Source organism: Microcaecilia unicolor, chromosome 4, assembly GCF_901765095.1.
Source record: "Microcaecilia unicolor chromosome 4, aMicUni1.1, whole genome shotgun sequence".
NCBI lineage: Eukaryota > Metazoa > Chordata > Amphibia > Gymnophiona > Siphonopidae > Microcaecilia > Microcaecilia unicolor.
Window position 1 is genome coordinate 168,174,573 of NC_044034.1, and position 23,763 is coordinate 168,198,335.

General features: G+C 42.5%; 1 protein-coding gene across 12 annotated transcripts in view; it reads left to right on the forward strand.

The window, feature by feature from the left end:
- MADD (MAP kinase activating death domain) overlaps positions 1–23,763 on the forward strand; it is a 204,171-nt gene that overhangs the window by 40,047 nt on the left and 140,361 nt on the right. For 7 of the 12 annotated variants that reach the window (XM_030200906.1, XM_030200911.1, XM_030200907.1 and 4 more), the window contains exons 2-11: positions 3,904–4,096; positions 4,680–5,300; positions 5,588–5,891; positions 7,323–7,454; positions 10,209–10,322; positions 10,762–10,842; positions 11,205–11,261; positions 16,185–16,363; positions 17,397–17,632; positions 18,519–18,675. In XM_030200906.1, the coding sequence (XP_030056766.1) occupies positions 4,035–4,096; positions 4,680–5,300; positions 5,588–5,891; positions 7,323–7,454; positions 10,209–10,322; positions 10,762–10,842; positions 11,205–11,261; positions 16,185–16,363; positions 17,397–17,632; positions 18,519–18,675 (1,943 nt within the window). In that variant the 5' untranslated portion in view covers positions 3,904–4,034. The remainder of the gene's footprint in view (positions 1–3,903; positions 4,097–4,679; positions 5,301–5,587; positions 5,892–7,322; positions 7,455–10,208; positions 10,323–10,761; positions 10,843–11,204; positions 11,262–16,184; positions 16,364–17,396; positions 17,633–18,518; positions 18,676–23,763) is intronic. The other 5 variants (XM_030200910.1, XM_030200918.1, XM_030200914.1 and 2 more) reach the window with 1 other exon arrangement.

Below are 23,763 nucleotides of genomic sequence, written 5' to 3' on the forward strand. Positions count from 1 at the left end.
TCCTAGATGATGGCAGATAGAGACCTGTATGGTCCATCCAGTCTGCCAAGCAAGGTGGCTATGGTTGTACCTGCCACTCTGTGAGAAACCTGCAGGTTATCTCCTCTGTGCCTTTGTTTAGGGTGTGGGTTGTACCCATCTGTATCATTTATTTTTCTTTTGATCCTATCCTCTTGCTTGACACGAATCTTATGTATTTATCCAACATCTTTTTGGAGACACTGTTCACGCATTCACCATCCTTTCATTGAAAAAGCATTTCTTGTTGTTTTTAAGCTTACATCTTTCAATATTTAACAGTTCATGTTGGGGGAGGAGTCAAGATGACGCAGTTAGCATAGTATGTTGCTCTCACTGCTGCTAGCTATGGTGAAAGAAAAAGCAAGCTGAGGGTTTATCCCTCTGAACCTCAGCTGCATTGTACTCCAGTGCTTACTAGTCCCATGGATTCTTTCCTTAGGCGTGAGGGAGTGAGATCTTCAGTCTCCAGTGAGTCTCTGGCTTGTCAGACCCTGCATCCAGGAGGGGTGTTGCCTGACTTTGACATGGAGATCTTTGACACTTGATCTATGGACATCCCCACCACAACTGTTGTTGCTGGGGATGCTGAGTGCAGACCTGGATGGTCTGTGGAAGTCGCTTGAAGTTTCTGGGCCAGGAGGGAAGGGCTCAGCTGTGCAAGAGGATGTGTCCTCTTCCTCTTTGGGTCAACTATCGGCAGTAACCTGTGGGACAAGAGCTGCCAAACTGGGAGACAAGTTGGCACCTTCAGTGGGCCAAACTTTTATCTGTGAACGGGTCAGGTTGCGGAAAATCACTCTTTAGAGATCTATAGTTTTGCACATTTGAATCAATTTGGGAGGCTGTTGCTGACTTAGGAAAAGTGTTATCTGTACAACTTGCTGCATTAAATCTTAATGTTCAGTCGCATGCCTCCAATTTAAATACTCTTCAACCTTAGATGCTTAGAAGAACATAAGGTACAATTAAAATCTGTACAAGAAGTGAACACATCTTTAATTATGGAAAATTCTTTAATGAATAGAAGGATTGAAAGTTTGGAGAATTAATGCAAGATTCTCTAATTTTCAGATTATTAATTTTCCTAGACTTCCTTTTGTTACATCAAAGGATATGTTTAAATGCTATCTTAAGGAAATTTTGTTGGTTCCAGAGGAATCTATTCCTCCATTAACTCAAGTGTATTATCTGCCATCTGGAAAGAAAGAACCTCTTCACAAGCAAATCATTCCCAGAAATGGATGTTTTAAATGTCTCTGAGATTTTGGAGATGTCTAACTGTGAATTGGTGACTTTTGCAACTTTGATAGTTACTCTTCATTTACCTGCTGACTGTGATTGGCTTGTTCACCTTTTGTTTAAAAAGAGGGATGTTGTTTTTGGAATCCTGGGAGGATTCCAGAAAAGAAGAAGGAGTTTCTATTACTTAAGCCAGGTGTCATACAGTTAGGAGTACTGTTTTTCTTGAAGTATCCCTGTAAATGTATAGTAAAGTTGCTGTTAGTGATGTATATGGTTTTTGAACCCTCACAGCTTTTGGCCTTTATTAACAGTGGGAGGGTAGCCTAGTGGTTAATGCAGCAGACTTTGATCCTGGGGAACTGGGTTCAATTCCTACTGTAGCACCTTGTGACTCTGGGCAAGTCACTTAACTCTCCATTGCCCCAGGTACAAATAAGTACCTGTATATACTATGTAAACCACTTTAACTGTAGTGGCAAAACCACAGAAAGGCGGTATATCAAGTTCTATTTCCCTTCCCTAGTTTGCTGATGAGAGAGGCAGCTTGAAGTCTGTATAGTAAGTTGTGGTTGGAGAGCAGTGTGTTACAAGGCGTTTTTTCTTCATTGTGTTGCTTGTTGAATGTTTTTATTTCCTCGGTTTTCTGCTTGGTCTCATCCCCACAGTGTCGTGGACTAGGATAGGGTTAATGATTTTCAGGTTATTGTTTAACCTATGTTTGTTTTGAGGAAGCTCATTTTTCCTTATTTTCTGTACAAGAGGATTCTTGGTATGTATTATTTTGAATTATTTCAAAATAAATATATATATTAAAAAAAGTTTGTGACTTAGTTTTGCCCTTCCCGGATGATATCTAGTTTCTTGTATGTTTTATCTCTTGCTAATGAGCAGGAATAAGGAGAAAATTAAAGGTTGAGAAATAAAATTAAAATTGCAATCACTGTTTAAAAAAAGGGGGACAGATTTTTCTCTCTAAAGAGTGTAAGATAAGGTTTTGTCTGAACATCTGATAGAGCTTCTTTCTAGAGATGTGCAGTCCAAAAAGGTTTGTTTAGTTTCCTGAGTCATTTATGGAATTTGATTTTCATTCAGTATTTAAAAATGCTTTGTTTCTTAAATAGTGCCCTCCAAGGTTTTTTTTTTCTGTTTCAGGTTAAAACTGACATGAAATAACATGATAGATGTCATTTCAAATGAATTCACATTCTTATTGTCTTCAATCGATAGTAAGAAATAGCAAATTGTAAGAAAATATAGAATGTAGAGTAGAGGACTAACCTAATGGTTAGTGCAGTGGGCTGAGAACTAGGGGAGCTGGGTTTGATTCCCACTGCAGCTCCTTCTGACTCTGGGTGAGTCTCACTTAACCCCTCCATTGCCCCAGGGACAACAGCTTAGATTGTGAGCTCAATAGGGACAGAGAAAGTGCCTGCATATAATATATGCGAACTGCTTTGGTTGTACCACAGGAATCAAACAAAATAAAACATGGAAAAGAAAATAAGATGATACCTTTTTTATTGGACATAACTTAATACATTTCTTGATTAGCTTTCGAAGGTTGCCCTTCTTCGTCAGATCAGAAATAAGCAAATGTGCTTCCAAAAGTTTGTTCATTTGCTTTTTCATGCGGCTGTATGCGGTATCTTCCATCTTATGTAGAGGAGTGTGGTAGCCGTGTTAGTCCACTCTTAAGGTTACCGCCTACAGCCGCATGAAAAAGCAAATGAACAAACTTTTGGAAGCACATTTGCTTATTTCCGATCTGAGGAAGAAGGGCAACCTTCGAAAGCTAATCAAGAAATGTATTAAGTTATGTCCAATAAAAAAGGTATCATCTTATTTTCTTTTCCATGTTGTACCACAGAAAAGCAGTATATTTAAACCATGTCCCTTTATGCTTTAATGTCTACATTTACTAAAGGAAGAAGAAAAAAATATAACTTAAGTTAAAAAAAAGAATCATAAACAGGTAGCAATGATTTTAGCAACCAGCTGAAGAATCTATATACCATGGGTAGCATAGAGCTTCTAGGTTCTTTGCACCTGCTATTTCTGTGGGCAAGCTGGTCTGGGTAAAATAGCCAGCTTGTGTACGTATTGAAAATTAAATGTATGCGGTGCGGTCTCTTCCTAATCTAAATACCACCCCCCTCCAAAAAAAAAAATTTGATACCTCCTGTTTGTGACAGCCCCCACGCCATCTACTGTGAAGGGGGACAGGTTTCAACCGAGGCATCTTTCTCAGGTAAACCCCTTTGAAATTGATCCTCTCCAAGTATTAACTTGGTAACACATTCGCAGATTGTTAGTTTAGTAAACTTTCCTGAATCTGGTGAATGAGAGTGCACATGTGTGTTGGTGAAGGGATGGGCATGAGGCTTGCTGGGGATGGAAGAACAGAGATGTGATACGTATTTGGTCGAAGTGTGTGAGAGTTTGTCTGTGATGGATTGGTGGGTGCGATTGTATCAGTGATGGTAGAGTACGAATGCAGGTAACAGCTGGTACATGGGAACTTGTTTGTGCTGATAATGCTGGTAGTCAACAATGCTTCTAATCAGGGAATACATGGTTCACACCTGTGCTGACGCCTGCTCAACTTGCCTCTTCGTCATCTGTCTTTCTTTTCTTCCACAGATGAATTCCTCTGACTTTCTTTGTGAGGATTATCGTGTATGGAGCAGTCAGTTCCTGTACTTTGCTTTTTGGATTGGCTTCAGGCATTGAGTGAGGGATTCACTGAGATGACCTAGCGTCTAGGTGTGACCATGGTGCCGAAAAAGAAATCTTGCCCTCGATTGCTGGATTATTTGGTGATTATCGGAGCCAGGTAACAGCATAACCTCTTATTTCCTATCTTGTCAGTCTTGTGTACCTCCATCAAGCTGTCCTTTGGATTCCATAATCCTTTAACCTCAGTTCTTGCACCTCTCCTGAATCTAAGCCCATTGTACTTCATTCTGTGGGAATCTGAGAGTGCTTTCTGTCAGGTGGCTGCCTGCCGGGGGTCCTTTGTATTTATTTGTTGGAGATAACCAGAAATCTGTTTTGAGTTTCTATGTTATGCATGGCCTGTTTCTCTTTCCATCCTCTGTTCACCCATTTTTTTACTTGCGCTTTCTGCTTCACTCTTCTCTTTCTAATCTTCTCTCCTGCTGCATTATGACTAGGGTTGCCAACTGGATCAAATTTTGCCTGACAGGATTGATCCAGTCCTAGATTTACTTCATTGCAAGCAGGGACTTGTAGTTCTGATTTCCCCATTGCATTCCCTAAGAAAAGCAAGACTATGGATCTCTAAATAAAATGGGGTAAACCCAGGACTGGATCAGATTTGTCAGACAAATCTGGATCCAGTTGGCAACCTTAATTGAGGGCCCCTTCTCTGAATTACTGATATCTATTTCCCTTAGGCAACCAAGCAGTGACAGTGTTGCACAGACCCCAGAGCTTCTGCGTCGTTACCCTCTGGAAGACCACCCGGAATTCCCGCTACCACCCGATGTAGTGTTCTTCTGCCAGCCGGAAGGATGTCTAAGTGTGCGCCAGAAGCGTATGAGTTTCCGTGACGACACTTCTTTTGTCTTCACCCTCACAGACAAAGACACGGGTGTCATTCGCTATGGGATCTGTGTCAATTTCTACCGCTCCTTCCAGAAACGAATCCCCAAAGACAAAGGGGAAGGAGGCTCTGGGCTTCGAGTTCGAGACAGCCATAAGGTCCCCAAAGTGACAGATGTTGCCTGCACCCAGGACGAGACAGGCAATGATAGTTCTGAAAGCGGCTCCTCCCTTCAGGCTCCCAGTCACAGTGCTGACTCGACTCCTGATGTTAACAGGTCACCCCGTGGGAAGCGCCTTGCTAAAAACGGACAGCGCTCACGGAACAGCTCTTTAACGTCCCTTTGCATACTCAGCCATTACCCTTTCTTCTCCACCTTCCGTGAGTGTCTGTACACACTGAAGAGACTCGTGGACTGTTGCAGTGAGAGGCTTATCAGCAAAAAGATGGGGATCCCCAAAGGAGTCCACCGGTGAGAGCCAGGACAGAAGCAAATACATGTTGGGGTGGCAGTTGTGCATGCCGGGGCCTGGAGTGATGTTGCACATGCCAGGTTGTGTACTGTATTAATAGTAAGCCAGAATGTTTATTCACTTCTCCCCCTTTCCCCAAGATGTGTCAGGGTAATGGATCTGGCTCAGCTTTTATTTATGGGGAAATTAAACCAAATTTAGGGAGGAAGTGAGAACTAGCATGCAGAAGATGTTCACTGTTTTGGCTCAGTTCTTTTCTTTTTGTATATATACCTATTTATCACAGGGACACAATGTGGCGCATTTTCACAGGGTCCTTGCTGGTAGAAGAGAAGTCCAGTATGCTGCTGCATGATCTTCGTGAGATCGAAGCTTGGATTTACCGCCTGCTTCGTTCTCCTGTTCCTGTTTCTGGTCAGAAGCGAGTGGATGTGGAAGTCCTACCCCATGAACTGCAGCCTGCCTTGACTTTTGCCCTTCCTGACCCTTCACGTTTCTCATTGGTGGATTTCCCTTTGCATCTTCCCTTAGAGTTACTGGGAGTAGACGCCTGCTTGCAGGTCCTTTCCTGTATCCTCCTGGAGCATAAGGTAACAAGTTGTCGCTGCATATTCTCAGTGATGTTCTTTAGAGGGGAAAGAGATGACTTTTATGTGTTATGCCAGACAGGGTGCTGCTTGGTTCTGCTGAATCTTGTGTTGATTTTTTACATTGTCACTTTGAGTTTTGCCTTTATTGGCTCTTTTGTATCTGTTTCTGTTTTGGAACCTGTCTCCATGCTAGTTCAGTTTGATCCCTCTGCTAATATTGAATTCAGTGCTGTGTTTAGTCCTTGCCCCATTTATTTATTTTAAAAATTTGTAATCCATGTAGAACCTAAGCAGATTACAAGAAAACTTACACAATAAAACGTCAAAATACCACACTACCAAAAAAACAAAACATCCACAACCACACATCTCCTCTACTGCTGCCCAACTGAATATATAAAATACCAACAAACTAGTACAAATGCTTGTATAAAAAGGTGTGTTTTCTAAAAGCTTCTTAAATTGTGCAGTACCCTGACATAATTTCAGTATTCCTGATAGTGCATTCTACAATAGTGGACCAGCCACTGAAAAGGCTGCAGCATGAGTTTCAGCATATCTTATTGCAACCATACCATCAATAGACAGGCTCATTCCCTGCCCCTGATCTCAAATGTCTCCCTGGTTGATATAGTGCCAAGGCCTGAGAAAAATACTAAGGGACAGTTGAGTACAGTGTGTGATGAATCAAAGACAAAACTTTATACTTCACTCAATTCCATCAGATGCCAGTGCAGATTTTTAACACAGGTGTGATGTGTTTGTATTGTGATACCCTCATCACCAACTTGGCTGCTGCATTTTGAATAACTCCATATTGCTTCTCACATATATAAACAGCACTTGATAGGAAATACCTATAGGTCCATCTGATTTGCTCCTTTTTTCCAATACATTGCATATCCTATCTCTCTCTAACCTTTGACTTTGCCCTTTTTCTCTATTCCAAAAGCCTTCCTATGCTTATCCTGTACCATTTTGAATTTGAATACTGCCTTTGCCCCTGCCACCTCCATTTTGGAGGCAATGCGGCGCATGTTGCGTCTCTTACTCCTGCATGGCCTCTCGTTTTAGAGCTTCCTTTTGACCATGTATTGTTTGGACTGTGATTTGCTGGAATGTTGAACGGAGTGTTGCTCTGGTTTCTGTCTCTGTGTTGATTCAATTGGATCTCTTGCTACTTTGGACCCTCTTTGTTTTGTTAGAGACGAGATCAAAGCAGCATCCACTATTAGGGTTTTTTTTTGTGTTTTTTTGAATTGATCTTCCCTTGGATCCCATCTCAGTTCTGTGTCTGTGTACTCTGTTGAATCTAGTGTAACTCTGCATCCCGTGGGTCCTGTCTCTGCATTGCTTCTGTTGGATCGGGTGTTGCTTTGGGTCCATTGTCCATTATTGCTTTCATTATTTGTATCTTGTTTCTGGTTACAGGTTGTTCTGCAATCTAGAGATTACAATGCACTCTCTATGTCTGTCATGGCATTTGTAGCAATGATTTACCCCTTGGAGTACATGTTCCCTGTTATCCCTCTACTTCCCACCTGCATGGCATCAGCAGAACAGGTGAGTCATGCAAACTTTACATACCTACACTGACTTTTTAAGAGAGAGAATATTTCAGGGTTAAGGAGGAAATGTGGAAAAAGAAGAGGACACTCTAGCACTTTCCCTTCCAAACAACTTTGCCACAAGAGTGAGAGACAGCTAGGGAAAGTAGGAACTTGAATTACCACTGGGTTGGACTTCATGTATTTTCCTAAGGTGGGAGTCAGAGGTGCCACAACAGGATGGGCCAGTTTTTTGAGGTGGTTCCATGTTTGCCTTTAAAGATATTAAAACTAAATATAATCTTAGCCCAAAGAACCATCATGGCTATCTCAAGCTAAAGCACTGTCTGATGGAATAAGATGTTCTTAGGGATCTTAATAAGGACAAGATGCAGTTGTGGGTGGGGGGGGGGGGGGGGGGAGGGTCTGTCATCTATGACTTATAAGCTGTTGCTTCAGGTGGATTTGGTAGAAATGAAATGAACCACATAACACTGGGGGAGGTGGCAGTAGGTAAGGAGGGGTGGAAGAAGATTTCACTATACTATTACTAATATCTTTATTGCAGCAAACCCTGTGGGAAATATGACCTCAGAGAAGCGGCATAACATTTACAAGACTGTCTCTGATAACTGTTAGTAGTGATGTGGGCTTTCAGGCACATTTATTCATAGACTAGTAAAAAAAAGGCCTGTTTCTGACACAAATGAAACGGGCGCTAGCAAGGTTTTCCTCTGAGTGTGTATGTTTGAGAGAGTGTGTGTAAGAGTGACTGTATGAGAGAGAGAGTGAATGTGTGTGTGTGTGACAGAGAGAGAGTGAGTGTGGGTGTGAGTGTGTCTGTGAGAGATTGTGTGTATGAGAATGAGAGTGTGTGCGAAGTCCGTATGTGAGCCACAGTGAGTGTGAGAGAGTGTGTATCACACAGATACAGTGTGTGTGAGAGTATGTGTGCGATACACAGACTCTCTGTGAGACCGAGAGAGTGTATGAGATTGAGGGAGTGTTTGAGAGTGATTGTGTGACACATAGTGAATGTGATACAGTGTGACACATAGAGAGTATGAGAGACAGTGTGTGAGAGTGCGAGAAAGACACTGACTGTGAGAGAGAGAGAGAGTGTGTGTGTGTGTGACCGAGATACCTCCCCCCTTCCCTCTCTGGTTTCAGGACCCTCTCCCTCTCTCCCCCCTCTTTGGTCTCAGGACCCCCTCCCATTCCCCCCCTTGAGGGGGTGGAGCTGCCGAGACGGGGGGCCAGGGTTTAATTTCCTTCTTTTTCCTTCATCTACCTATGCCCCAACCTCTCATTCTCCAGTCTTTCTCTACTCCCCTTTTCCATCCAGCAGCTGTCCTCTTTTTCTCCCCATCCTTCCAATGTCTCCCCTCTTTCTTTCTGCATCCTTCCATCCAGTGTCTCCTCTTTCTCCCTACCCTTCCATCCAGCGTCTTGCCTCTTTCTCTCCCCATCCTTCCACTCATCTACCCTCTCTCCTGATCCTTCCATCTGTCTCTCTGCTCCTCCTTATATCCTGTGTCTCTCTATTTCTCTACCCTTTTCTGTTCAGTGTCCCTTCTCTCTCCACATCCTTCCAGTCTCTCCCCTTTCTCTCTGCATCCATTCATCCATCTCCCCCTTTCTTTCCCCATCCTTCCATCCGTCTACACCCTCTCTCGATTCTTCCATCCAGTGTCTCTCTCTCTCTCTATCCCCTTCTTTCCATCCAGGCCCGCCCACCCAACACAGATCTGCCAAGTCTCCCATGAAACACGTGGCGCCGGCTCCCATTTCCGGGCACTGCTGCTTCTCCTGTTGAGCAGCAGCGGCCGCTACAAAACAAAAAGAGCTAATTAAACCACCAGAAATGTTTTTGAAAATCAAGCGCGGCACCGCAGGCAGCCATCAGGCATTGGCTGTCGGCTCTTCAGCCGCTTCTCTCGCCTCTCACGTTGCTGCGCTCCTCTGGGGTTCTGCTCCAGGGGCAGTGATGTGAGAGGTGAGAGGAGTGGCTGCAGAGCCGACAGCCAATGCCTGATGGCTGCCTGCAGTGCTGTGCTTGCTTTTCAGAAACATTTCTGGTAGTTTAATTAGCTCTTTTTTTGTTTTTGTATCGGCCGCTGCTGCTCAACAGGAGAAGCAGCAGTGGCCAAAAATGGGAGCTGGCACCGCGAGTTTCTCCAGGCAGGCCTTCAGAAAGGATTAGCGTTGGGTTGTCAAAAAGTTCAGGCAGCGGCTTGGTCTGTTTCAGGGGCCGACTACAGAAGACGTCTGTTGAGGCTTTCCTGGATTTTGTTCGATTCTTGCGGGGTGCAGGACGTCAGACACACAGAAGCCCTGCAGAGTACAGCGAAGATCAGCTGAGAGGAGCGCGTCTGTGTGGGCTGCGCACGCCGGAGTCAGAAGACAGCACTTCTGCTGGCGGGGGTTTGGGTGGAAGGGGCCCAGTGGCGATGGCGGGTGGGACTGCGGCGCCGGGCCCCCCTTGGAGGCCCGGGCCCCGGGGATTTTGTCCCCCCTGTCCTCCCCTCTTGGCGGCCCTGGGTTGGGATCTGAGGAAGAGCTTAGTTGTGACATGTTTATTCCAAAAGGAGTCACCTAGAGGGGGAGGGGAGGGAGAGGAGATTGAGTTCAGCTATTGCTCAGTGGGAGGCGAAGGAAAGAGTTTGGCTGTAGAGGGACTGTTATAAGAGGGGGAATGGTTTGGGGAAATAGGTTTACTTTCTCTTTCTAACTTAACATACCAGTTCCTCACTGTGTGTTGCTCTTCTAGCTGCTCCTGGCACCAACCCCTTACATCATTGGAGTCCCTGCCAGCTTTTTCCTCTACAAGTCTGATTTTAAAATGCCAGATGATGTGTGGCTCGTGGATCTGGACACCAATAAGGTAAGCTGCCACCTCACCCTAAATTTTTAACTCTGTCCCACCTTACTCATCATCTCTCTTCTTTCTTGTCACTTGTCACCTCTGGGGTGTTTTAAAATTTCTTTTTTAACATTTTCTGGTCTCTTTTAAAGTTGGGACCCTTGACTTTTTCACAACATTAGCAGCTCTTAAGTTTCAAAGCATTTCTTAATGGGGCAGGGGTGGTAGAACTAGGAGTCAAGCTTGGATGCTGAAGATACTACTGCTAATCATTTTTTTAGTGCTACTAGACATACTCGGTGCTGTACACAAACAGTTAAGCTCTTTGGCCACATTTCTGTACTTTATCCATCCTGACGCTGCTCGACTGATACAGCCATAGAGAATGCAGTTGGGTTAGTAATGGGGTGGGAGGGTTTTAGGCTAGTGACAGATAACTGTTTCCATGTTTTACTTCAAGGTCATTGTTCCAAGTAATGCTGAGCTTTTACCCCTCCTACCTGAACTGGAGGCACTAGAGTTGAAGAAGCACCTAAAACAGGTAAGTTAGGTACAGCGACCTGGGAAGGAGATAGCAAAACAGATTAGAAGTGTTTAATTATTTTGGTTTTGGTGTCTGGTGCTTGGAGCAACTCTGGTCTGTGCTGGTATGGAATGACCAGAGAATGACAAGAGGGTAGACCATCTACTATTTGTGGTATACCAAAATGCCAGTGCTCCTTCCAGGGTACCCAAACTCTTGTTTCTGTGCCATGAGTATTCCTTTTAATTTGGTCCTCATTTGTGTGGTTTGATAGTAATATTATTTTTTTCCTTCCATCTGTCTCTGTGCTCATCTGTCTTTGTCTCTGGTTGGCCGCTGGTGTTGTCATGTGATCTTCCATCTTGCCTCTTGCTCTGCAGTGTCTGGTCAGCATGACTGCGATTACTCAACAGCACCTGCTCACGCCCAACAACAAGGTGTTTTGATTTACAGTGTTTTTTTTTATTTGCCCCATTTTCCATGGCTTTGTTCCTGCTGCCATTCCTGTTTGGAGAGGGCTGCATCAGGGTAGGGTAAGCTTGTAAGAATCATTGTGGAGAGTCCCACAGAATGTAGTTCCTTATTAAAAGTTCTTTAAAATATAAGCCTGGAATACAGAAGGCATAGCTATGCTTTAATAATAATAAGAATGTTAATAGCACCATTTGGACAAGACAATTCATATGAAAACTGTCCGTTCCATTACGTAGCTGCCCACTATTCCAAAATCTTGGGATAGTTGTGTCCATCAACCAGCGGGTGGAGATATAGAACTGAAAACTGAGCTGAGACATATCTCTCTTGGCATCCAGTCCAACTCCTCCATATTTTCTTTCTCTAGCAAGTGGATGTACACACTTTTTAGCTTCTGGTTCAGAGTGTTTTGCTCCTGGTCCAGTTGGTCAACTGGTTCCCCAGTTGAGCTTTGCGGGTGGCTTGAGTCTGCAGAGTCATATCTGCAGGTCTTCAGATTCAAATCTGTGGTGCTCTGTGAATTTAGTTCTTCCCTCCCTTCACCTTTCCCCTGTTTCTTGTGGAGTTCTCCTTTTCCAGCACAACCTTAAAAAAAAGAAAGGAGAAGGAAAGAGGTTTACTGGAGAGCATGGGACAGTCTTTCTCATCTGTGGTCAGACTTGTGGAGACAGTGAGCTTGGAGGAGCAGCCAGCAGTTTTAAGTCTGACTAAAGTTTGACTTAGAACCGCTTGTAGTTCTGCAAGTTCAACTTGGTGCATGGGTGGGATCCTGATTTAACGCTTGGGATGTGTTGTGCTGCGCTTGTGTCAGGGTGATGGCAACTCCACAGGGGCAGTTAAGTGGCGTTGGTGTGCTTGGGGAATCCCCTGGGATGCAGAGGAAATGGTCAGCAGCAGCACATTTTTGCGTTTGGTACAGCATCCGAATATGCTGGGGTCTTTGGGCTCTCTGGCAGAGCCAGTGCACCGTTCAGTGTAGGTGAGTGCAGGAACAGGTGCCATTTTGTCAACACAAGATAGGTGCCATAACACCCAGCTGGAAGCAGGGTCCGCCTATTTCGCAGATGCTATTTATGACATGTTATGGATTACAGCCTGCTGCATGTCTTTGGCTGTCATGGCACGTCGGCAACTCTGGTTGTGGAATTGGGTAGCTGATGCAGCATCAAAGTCATGTCTAGTTAAACTACCCTTTCGGGGTAAGTGACTATTTGGAGAAGATCTCGGTAACTTAATGAAAGAACTGGGGGAAACTAAGCCACAGCAGTTGCCGGGGGATAAACCGAAAGCCTCTAGTTGTTCATCTTCAGGAGGCTCTCGATCTCGATTTGGAGACAGCAGACGGTACCGGCCTTGTCGTCAGCAATATGGTCAGAAGTCCTGCTTTCAGACACGCCGGTCTTCCTTTCTTGTGGGTGGGAAGTCCTCTCTGTCAGCTGGAGCACCCAATGCCTCCAGAGCTTCGCAGTGATGTGAGGCTGGTCCACTCTTCTCTTCCTGTGGTGGGAGGGTGTCTTCTGGAGTTTCAGGAGGAGTGGGCCTAAATCACGTCAGACTGGTGGGCTCTGGATATTCTTATAGAAGGTTACAAGTTGGAGTTCTGCCTGGTCGCTCCTTTCTTCTTGCGGTTTTCCTTGTTGAAAGGGAACCAAGGCAGTTGAGTTTCAGGCCACCATAGGTTCCTTGTTGCTGCTGCGGGCTGCTGTTCCAGTTCCCTGGGCTGAATAGGGACAAGGCAGATACTCCCATCTACTTCATTGTCCCAAAGAAGAAAGGCACCTTTTGTCAGGTCTGATCTCAAAGGTCTAAACTACTGCCTCCGAGTGCATCCTGAATGGTGACTACCTTACTGTCTCCGACAGATATTTGCAAGGAGCTGATGTGGTCGATGCTGCATTCCTTTGCTAAGGACTATGGGCGGATGCTAGAGCACGCTCGGAAGCCAGTTTTTGGGCTTCGGTCCTCAAGGTGGCGGTGGCGCCAGGATCCCACCCACTCTAAAGATTTGCTTTTGAACATCCCACAGGTTCTGGAATAGCGGGAAGCCTATGCAATGGAAGGAGAAATTGGGTCTTGCCTGATAATTTTCTTTCCATTAGTTCTTCCCACTATTCCAGAAGCCCTCCAAAGTTTTCTGAGATGTTTAATCTGTGTGATGTAATGGGTCAAATAACGACTGTCACCCTGCATGGTGCTTCCTGCATATCTCTTGTTCTCTACAAGTTGTTTGTTCGTCTGGTTAGTGTTAGGTTAGTGCATTGTTTAAGGCTGTTGTGTTTGTTTTGAGTTTCTCCTTGGTGCTTGCCTTCGTAAATACTGAGGAGCTGGACTTTGTCCCAAGAGAGAGATCTCTTGGCATAAAGGTGAGCCTAACGATTAATGCAGCAGCCTGACAACCTGGGGAACTGGGTTCCATTCCCACTGCAGCTCCTTGTGATTCTGGGCAAGTCACCTAACCCTCCTCCACCCCAGGTACAAAATAAGTACCTGTATATTAAAAAACAAAAATTCTAAACTGCTTTGATTGTAACCACAGAAAGGCAGTATATCAAATCCTATCTCCTATTCTTATTTCCACTTGCTGGTTGATGGACACAACTTTCCCAAATGTTCTAGAATAGTGGAAAGGATTAATGGAAAGAAAATGAGCAGGTAAGACCTAATTTCTCCTTTCTGAAACCTCAGTTTGTTTGACCTCAGGGAAGTTAAACAATCTGCTTAAAGTAACAGAGTGAATACTGGAGAAAGGGATGGTAGTGGCTGCTGTCTGCTCTAAACAGATATTTCCAAACTCTGTCCTGGAAACATACCTAACTGGTTTTCAGGATATGACAATATAAATATGCATGATACACTGGAGACTCTGCATATGCAAATCTATCTTGTGCATATTTATCATAGCAATCGTGAAAACCTGCCTGGATAGGTAAAGGTAAGCCTGCAGGAGAGGATTGGGAAAGGTGCTCTAAAATCTGGACTGCCAACTCTCATACTTTGCATGGCCTTCTCTTCTATAGTAACAGATTAAGTTATTACCCAAGTATAACAGCAACCCTTTTGTCTTTTTCTCCTGCTGCAGACTAAAGCACCCCCTTCCTATCCCATGCAGTGCTAGACTACTGCTTCCTACCCACATCTTGTACAGTACTGGAGTTTTTTTTAGGGCTGTGGAGTCTGAGTCAGTTGATAAAAATGTACTGATTCCGACTCCAGCTTCAAAATAAAAACCTGCAACATTATAATATATGGTAAATAAATCATTTTATAATTAGATAATGTAAAGTACTGGTAAATATAAGTTATATTTACCAGTACTTTAGATCGCAACAAAAATGTAAAGCCTTATATCAGGAGTCGGACAGTAGAAAAATAGAGGAATGGGAGGCAATGGTTTATTTATAATTTGTTTATTTATTTAAATCAAATTAAACAATCTGTTACATTTGAACAGGAAATACAGATATGCAACATTTATAAAGAAATATACTTTTCCCTATGGAAAAATAAAGGAAAAATTTATTACTCTTCTTTAGACCACCATAATGAGGGGCTAGTCTAAGGTTAGGAAGACTACTAATAGAAAAGAAAAAAAAGAAAGAAGTGGTAATATGCATAGCATGCAACCTATCCCAATAATTCAAATATCTCATCTAGATTGGCGGTTAACCAATTTTCTTCATATTTATAAATGCTTTCAGCTGCTCAGGCTGGTAAAAAATATATTTTAATCTCATATCTCTCTATATAAAAGGCAAAACCAACGTTCTATGAAGCCTCCAGCCGGAAGTGTGAAGGGGGCGAGATATCCGGTTTCCCTATGACTGTCTGCCCCGCCCTCTCTGTAACAGTCAGTGAAGGAAAACAGCAGAGCACGAAATCAAATCGCTGGCTCTGTAACAGTGAAGGACTCAGAGGGGGGAGGGGAGAGAGGCCAGAGGGCAGGGACACACACACTCCCACATGCACACAGAAGAAAACATTGCTAGCCCCCGTTTCATTTGCATCAGAAACGGGGCTTTTTTACTAGTACTTAATAACACATTTGCATGGGTAATTAATGTAAAAGGAGGCCCCTAAAGATATTACATCTGTTCGCATAGCTAAAAACAATTTCCTCCTTTCCTGGGTCTGTTTGGTAATGGGAGCCAATGGTTTGATGTACCAACTCCACAGTCCTGCTTTTTTTTTTTTTTCTTTTTTCTTCCTTTCCAGCCCTCTGCTCTACTGGAGTCTCCACTTGGAGTCCCATACAATTCTATAGTACTGAAATATGCTCTCCCTCCTCTTTTTCCTTCCTGCCCTGCGCTGGAATGCCTCTTTACTGTAGCCCTAGAGTGCTCCCTCCCTCCTGCTGTTGTCAGTGTGAGGATGTCCCATTTTTCTGTGCTAGTACTCTTCTTCCTCCCTCCCACCACCTCATGCCTAGATGTAGCACCAGTACTTTCTTTTGATTCAGCAGTCTGTGTGCACTTCACTTATTCTAAATGGTTAGATTCCCTCTTTGCTGTCTGCAGGAACATTTTCATGACCTTCAGTGTCATGGCTTAAGAGTAAAAGGCAGAAAGGAAAATTTAGTATGCACTCGTATAAAAAGAACAATTCATTTGAATAAACCATATTGTCAAAACAATTGACACCTTCATTCCAAACCCTTATGGAATTGAACATTGCTTGTTTTAACATGGTTTATTAAATTGCATTGTGCTTTTTGACCTATAGAGTAACTGGCTACTCTCTCTTGCTTATCGGAGTAAAAAGGCTGTTTATTGGTGGTTGGAGCAGTGTTTAGAAAAGCTCTTTTATGCAGTTTGCGTCCATTATTGCTATGTAGAAAGCAATACATGTTTTGTAATGATTTTCTAATAATGTTCTCTGTTGTCCTTTAGGCTCTGGCCAGTATGAGCCTTAACACACAACCCATATTGAACCTTGAAAAATTCAGTGAGGGGCAGGAGATTCCACTATTGACTGGCAGACCCCAACATGACCCTCAGTCTACTCCCTCCACAGAGTTTAACCCCCTGATCTATGGCAATGATGTAGACTCTGTGGATGTGGCCACAAGGTAAGAGCACACTTAAGCTAGGTGAGTACATAGGTGTATACAATCACATTTACCCCCGCATTCTATATATGGTGCTCAAAATTTCACACCCCAATTTGGCCACACTCAATTTGCATGTGCAATTTAATTGAGTAATGAGCCAATTAGTACTAATAATCAATGATCGACAATAATTGCAATACTTTGGATTTACGTGCACATCTTGCTAAGCACTATTCTATAAAGATGCATATGCAAATCTTTTAGCGCAAACTGAAAAGGTGCATGACCATAGGAGGAGCATGGGCAGGTCAGGGGTGTTCACTAAACACATATGCAGTATTTTAGAATTCGGGGGATCTGTGCCTAATTTACGCATGAGGATTTACACCGGTTTCAGTTGGTGTAAATCATTCACGCCAAAAGTTGGGCGCGGATCCTGGCATTACGCACTATTCTATAAATGGTGCCCAACTCAGAGCGCCATTTATAGAATAGCGCTTACCACTCATTTTTTTTCTGTGTCCAAATTTGGGTACAATATACAGAATCTAGTTTTTAATATATACACACACCAGTGTCCAGACATGGAGTACCATATACACAATTGCAGCGTATAGATGAGTTCTGTACACAAAATTCACATGCACAAGCTTCATTTTCTGCCATTATAGATATTGCTTACACAGAAGTTATAACTGACTATATGGGCATGTGGCCGGGCCATGGTGCTGTCTGCAGGTACTATTAATGTGAATGTGCTATCTCAGGACACAGTGCTTCTTGGAGCTACAGTTAACATGAATGTGCTATCCCTGGTCATTAGATTTCTTTGAGATGCAAATCCATTTAGATAAAACACACACAGTGATGAATCACAGGGTACATGCATGCATTCATATGAGTTACACACAGTCTATAAATACACCCTTGGTCACTGCATCAGTGTGCTGCCTCTGAGTACACGCTGCTCTTTGTGACTCTGTTATGCTTTAGGTTGCGTATAAATGGCACTGAGGTACTGTTTGACCGCTTCCTATTTGCCTGCCTGCAGAGTTGCCATGGTCCGGTTCTTCAACTCTGCAAATGTCCTGCAGGGATTTCAGATGCATACACGGACTTTACGCCTGTTTCCACGCCCTGTCGTAGCTTTCCAGGCCAATTCCTTCCTTGCTTCACGACCAAAACCAAGTTCCTTTGTGGAGAAGCTCTCCAGGACTCAGGCGGTGGAGTACTTTGGGGAGTGGTCACTTAACCCTACTAACTATGCCTTTCAGAGAATTCATAACAGTGAGTCTAAACCACTCTCTTATTCCCTTCCTGTCCCCCATAATCTCAAGTCTTTCCCTCTTACATTTCCTTTTTGTTTCTTCTCATCTGCTTTTTTTTAAATGTATTTATTCCCCTTTCCCCTTTCCCTCCATCCATCTTTTTAGGAGAAGAGAAATTAATTGGAAAATGATCTGGAGATTTAAGATGGAACTGAATGGTGGGAGAAGGGTGTATAGAAAAGATCCTGGATACCATAGTGTTTGGAGGGATGAGAATGAGGGATAGGACCATGGAATCAAGAATGTTATGGTGGTATAGGGTGAAAAGATCTGGTGGGATTGATGGGAGAAAAATATTTTTAGGCCTGAAATAGTAGGTGGGAGAAGACCCTGGTAAATGGCAATGTTTGGAGATGAAGTAAGTAGGAAAAAACCCTGGAAGGTATGTTGTAAGGGCTGACTGCATTGGAAAAGAACCTAGAAACAGTGTCTTGAGTGTGAGGCAAGAAGAAGACCATTGTATTGGGGAAGTGGAAAAACTCACGGACAAAAGAATGGGTAGATACAGCACAACATCTGAGCTATGGACTCAGCTTAGGGAATTGACCCAAATGACTTAGTAACAAATGGGGAGGGGGGAGGAGAAGGGGGAGGAGAGGGGGGATTTCTGGGATGGGGGGGTGTAAAAAATATTGTAAACGTATATCTATTGTACAATTTTAAGTTTGTCAATAAAAAAATTTAAAGTTAAAAAAAAAAAGACCATTGTGATCAACGGGGGGGGGGGGGGGGGGGGGGGGGGGGGTAGAGATTTGGCAGGCAGGTCGGAGAACAGCTCTGTAAGGAAATAATTGCCATTTGTATGTTTACAAAATTTTGCTGAAAACTTGTTTCCTTCCCTGAAGACATGTTTGATCCAGCTCTGATTGGTGATAAGCCCAAATGGTACGCTCACCAGCTACAGCCCATATATTACCGTGTTTATGATGGAAACTCACAGCTGGCAGAGGCGTTGAGCATTCCTACTGAGAAGGAGACAGAGTCTGACCCCACTGATGACAGGTTGGTGAAAAATGGAGAATACAGAGGAAGTTAGATCTTCTGATAGCCTGGACTCTAGAGATTTGTTTTGATAATTAAGCGTATCAGTTCTCTGTACATATTGAGGGATGTTTCTAGAGAGATTTCTGTGAAATGGGGAAAAAGCCACTCTAATTGTTCCTGTGTCCTCCAGTATGTGCATAAAAGTATATATACTTGGAGGAATTAGAGTGTATTGAGAATTCAAAATTTCCCTCTTCACTGATGACTCTATTTTGAACTTCACTCAAACTCAAGTAACCTTGAAACACTGGCTAAAAACTAAAAAAAATATTAAAAATGTAATCTTTTAAGCAACTCTGTGCACGTAAAGGAATCATTTCTAAGGTTTATGGGATTCTTTGTATTCCTTTTGATGGGAAAGCAAGGTTTATAATAGGATGGGGGGACAACAAGCTGAGGAGGAACTTGGAGGGGGGACAGGACAAATGGAAAAAATATTTCAGCAGAGTGCAAAATTGTCCATTTCTTCTAATCTTGTGGAAAATGGGATTAAAATGGTCTACAGGTGGTCTGTGTTACTGCTACAGTCCATCTACTAGTAAGCTCTCCTGGAGGAGATGTGGGTAAGAGGGAACCTTTTTGCACATATAGTGGGATTGTCCAAGGGTACATCAGTACTGAATGCGGGTGAGCTGATGGATTTTGGAAATATTGAAGGAGAGTCTGTATCCTTGGAAGTGAAGCTTCTCCTGTTATTGTGTGTCCGTGTTAATATGCCCAGTAAGAGCTGGAAATTGTTTGCGCATTATGTAATGACAGCTAGGCTGGAGACAGCTATGGCCCGGGCTGTTGAGTCCGAGTCAGAAGTAATCTTGGGTGGAGTTGGAGTCTGTAAAAAGGTACTGACTCTTAACTCGTCTTGAAAATAAAAACTTATAATAATATATGGTAAATTTATCATTTTTTACTTATATATCTTTGTCCTGGATCTAAAGTGTTGGTAAATAGAAGTTATATTGACCAGTACTTTTTAGAGCCGGAACAAAAAATTTAAAGCCCAATGTCACTGGGAGTTGGAGTTGAAGGTTTGGTGTACCGTCTCCACAGCATTGGCTATGGCATGGAATCAGCATTCTCTCCCTTCCTTTGGAAAATTATTAGAGGGTATGGGTTATATTTTTTTTCTGTGTAAATTAAATACACAAAGCAATTAGCATATCATTAAGTTTGAAGGATGATACCTTATATCAAGTAAGTAGAAGTTCACAAACATTAGAGGGGTACCCTAGCCTGTGTATTTGGGTAACATCATGTTTGGGGAATTAGAGGTTGTAAGTGGGAGGTGGGATTGGGATTGGGTAGTTAATGAGGGTAATTTTATAGCAGGGCAACATGGGTAGGTGCCTACATAGGTGCTGTTTTACAAAGAAAAGTAGGCATCTGCTTTTTGATGATAACTTACTGTATAAGTTGCCTGTATGTGTCTACATTGCAGGTGTATACATTTACACCAGCTATAAAGCTGAGATATATATCTGTGCCTATATTTTGCAAGTTTGCAGAAAAGGTATAGCATTTTATAACCTGTATGTGTACTTGTGCATACTGCTTTTGCTCTGCCCAGACTTTATCTATGTGCATACTTACTGGCAAAGTATGTGCCTTTATCCCAAAGCACATACTTTACACAATTGGTATTTTATAAGAGGTTATTTACACTTTTATGTGGCCACATATGGCTGGGAGTGGCTTCCTTTTTGTCCAAAATGTTTATTTATTATTAGGTCTGCCTCTTCTGTTTGGGCAGCAGCGGCATGGGCTTTCTATACTATCCTGGAAAGAACTGCAAATCCCCTCTTGATACTTAATTACTCTAACCTTGTATCTGCTCTGTCAGATTTACAGTCTAGGCAGTAGCAAATTCAGTAATTAGGAGGAAACCCAGTATTCAAAAGATATAATAAGATAGTTTATTAGCAAAAGCATCTTACCCAAAGATAGTACCAGCAGTTCAGACATTCACATGGTAGAACAACACTTCACGATTGATGACAAGTGCCTTCAAAGGTTGCTGGCTTCACTCTTCTTCTCCTCAAAAACCTGCTTAGGTAGCAGACCTTTTATACTTTTTTGATCCCATAGATCCCTATGAGTATTTCACTTTCTCACCTGCACTTTCATCATAATTGGCACATATATCCAATTATGCCCAAGTTCTAACTTTTCTTATCTTTCATCCAATTAGGACCGAGTTTCAACCTTAGCAAGTTTGCTTATCTCTTATCCAATCATGACCAAGTTTCAGTTTTCTTATCTCTTATCCAGTTATGACCAAGTTTCAGCTCTCCCATCTCCAAACTTCGCTTACCCTTAAATTGAACTTTTCTTCACCTGGCCCAATTATTTTTATAGTTGCTCAGTCTGCCTATGTCCAGCTATATACAACCCTTGCCAACTTTGTAACTCTGCCAAGGTTAATAAGGCTGTCACATTTCTTCAGTGAAGTATCAGGACTGAGAGATGCTATGATTTTAGAGGCCTAGTTTACTTTAGAAAGCCTGAACCTGTTTTTCACTGCATTCAATTTGTGACAATTATTTACATAACCAAACCAGTCCAGCATGTGTAGGTTATGTCTGCCAGCCAGCCAGCAGATGGAGACAGAGACAAATGAACTGTGAGCTCTGCATTATAAAATACACTTTGCAGCCACAATTCATCAGTCTCTAGCAGATGATGATGAGCTTTCTGTGTAGCTTTAGATTGACCTGAGATAGTTCCTGGGCCCAGCTAGAAAACTGGTCACCCAGTTGAGCTTAGCAACTGGAGATGTACGTAGGCTTTCTGAGGGAATACCTGGAGGAGTCCAGGTTCCATCTCTGACTTATAGGTAATTTTCTTTTCTTTGGGGTTGGTTTGGCCCTCATATTAAAAATGAATGAATGGAGAGAAATTACTTTATAATCTTAAAGATGTCTCTTTCTTGTAAGCTGTAGAGAGGACTTACTTCTAAAATATCAGACAAGACATTCTGAATGCCTTTGGAGAAAGTTCAGAACTCCTGAATCCCAATCCCATGTTTACCATTAACATCATTGTAATTATCTAAAATTCTGCCCAGCAGTGGAAGATGGTGACTTAAATGAATGCAGACTGAATTTGTGTGACTGCTGGATGTTATCTGCAGCAAAATGATACATAAACAGCTAGCATATATTTCCTCAAGCTGTGGATGTAAATGCTAAATTACATCAAAAAGCAGTAATTGATGCAGACGATACAAGACTTATGCACAGCACTGTAAGAGGTGATGGTGACCATATGGGATGTGGGTTGATGTGCGTAAGTAGTATGCTTGTTTAGGAGTTTGGGAGATGTGTGTATGAATGGATGAAAGTGTAGTGAGTTTGGTAAAGGGAAAGCATGGGAGGTGTTGTTGGATTATTTGTAGTAAATAATTAGCAGATTTTAGTACACACAGCTTCAGCTTTAGAAATGTTAATTTCTTTCTTCATCTCTCTCTCATTCACCCCTGAATAATTCACTGCTGAGTCACTTTAAAGTTGAAGTAACAAAACATCTGTTTACTCACAGTTTGTAGTTAGATTATAATCAGACAGGCTTATATATACATATTACTATACATTTGTCTTATCAGCTCCTTCCATGTGCTTAGATGGTAATGGATGCTCACACCACCATAGATCCTCTCAGGTTAGGAGAGATCATGAGCTCCATGTGCTCCATGTGCTGCATGTGCTGTGTCTAACCCCCACAGGAAGTTGCATAGCTGTGTGACCTCTCTAAGTAATTCACATCAGAGGTCACAGAGTAATCACAGAGAAATAATAGGTGACAGGCAATGCATGTAAAATACAATTACATTCCAACAAACCCCTTCTCATGCATAACTGTCATGCAATTATTTATTCATACAAAGTCCAAGCTTTATACGCAGATTCACAAAACGTTCTCTGGGTAATGGTTTGGTCATGATGTCAGCTGTCATCTCACTGGTGTGACAATAGTGTAGACTGATGACCCCTTCTTTCGCCAACTCTCGCACGTTGTGGTATTTCGTTGCGATGTGCTTGGTGCGTGACTGAACCTTGTCATTCTGTGACAGTCGGATGCAGCTCTGATTATCTTCCATTATCTGGATTGGTCTCTGTTCAGCTATTCCGAAATCCAGCAAAAGTTTTTCAATCCACATCAGTTCTCTGCACGCTTCCGATACGGCCACGTATTCAGCTTCTGTAGAAGACAGACTCACAATACTTTGTTTATGACTGGCCCATGAAATTTGTACATTTCCATACATAAACACATATCCACTTGTGGATTTATAATCAGAATGATCCCCTGCCCAATCTGAATCACAGTAACATATTAGTTTTGGATTACTATTGGCTGAAATCTTTAATTTACAATCAATGGTACCCTTTAAATACCTTACCATCCTTTTAACTGCAGTCCAATCTGATTTGGTAGGTGAGCTGACCCTTCTGCTCAAAATTCCTACTGCATTTGCTATATCAGCCCTGTATGTGGTAGCTAGATATAAAAGCTTACCTATGGCTGATCTATATTGGATGTTATCTGGTAAAGGTTCTCTTACTGTTTCATCCTTCAGAAAATCAGTGATCATGGGAGTGCTTACAACTTGGGCATCTTGCATACCTAAACTTTCAATAAGCTCATTTATTTTCTGCTTCTGGCTTAGAAGATAAGAACCATCATTTTGTTTCTCAATTTCTATACCAAGATAGTATGACACATTACCAAGTTCTTTTATCTCAACATTGAGGTTTAAACACTTTACAATGTCCTTGTACTCTTGCTCACTTTTGCTTGCAATGAGCAGATCATCAACAAAAGCTAAAATGTATGCATATTGTCCATTTCTGCACCTAGTGTACAAGCATTTATCTGCTTCACCTTGCTTAAATCCTAAATTTGTCAATATTTCATGCAATTTATCATTCCAACATTTTGCACTTTGCTTTAATCCATAAAGACCTTTGTTTAATTTACACACTAGCTGTCTTTGTTTTGTATTTATGAAACCTGTTGGTTGTTCCATGTACAAGTCTTCAGTTATATCTC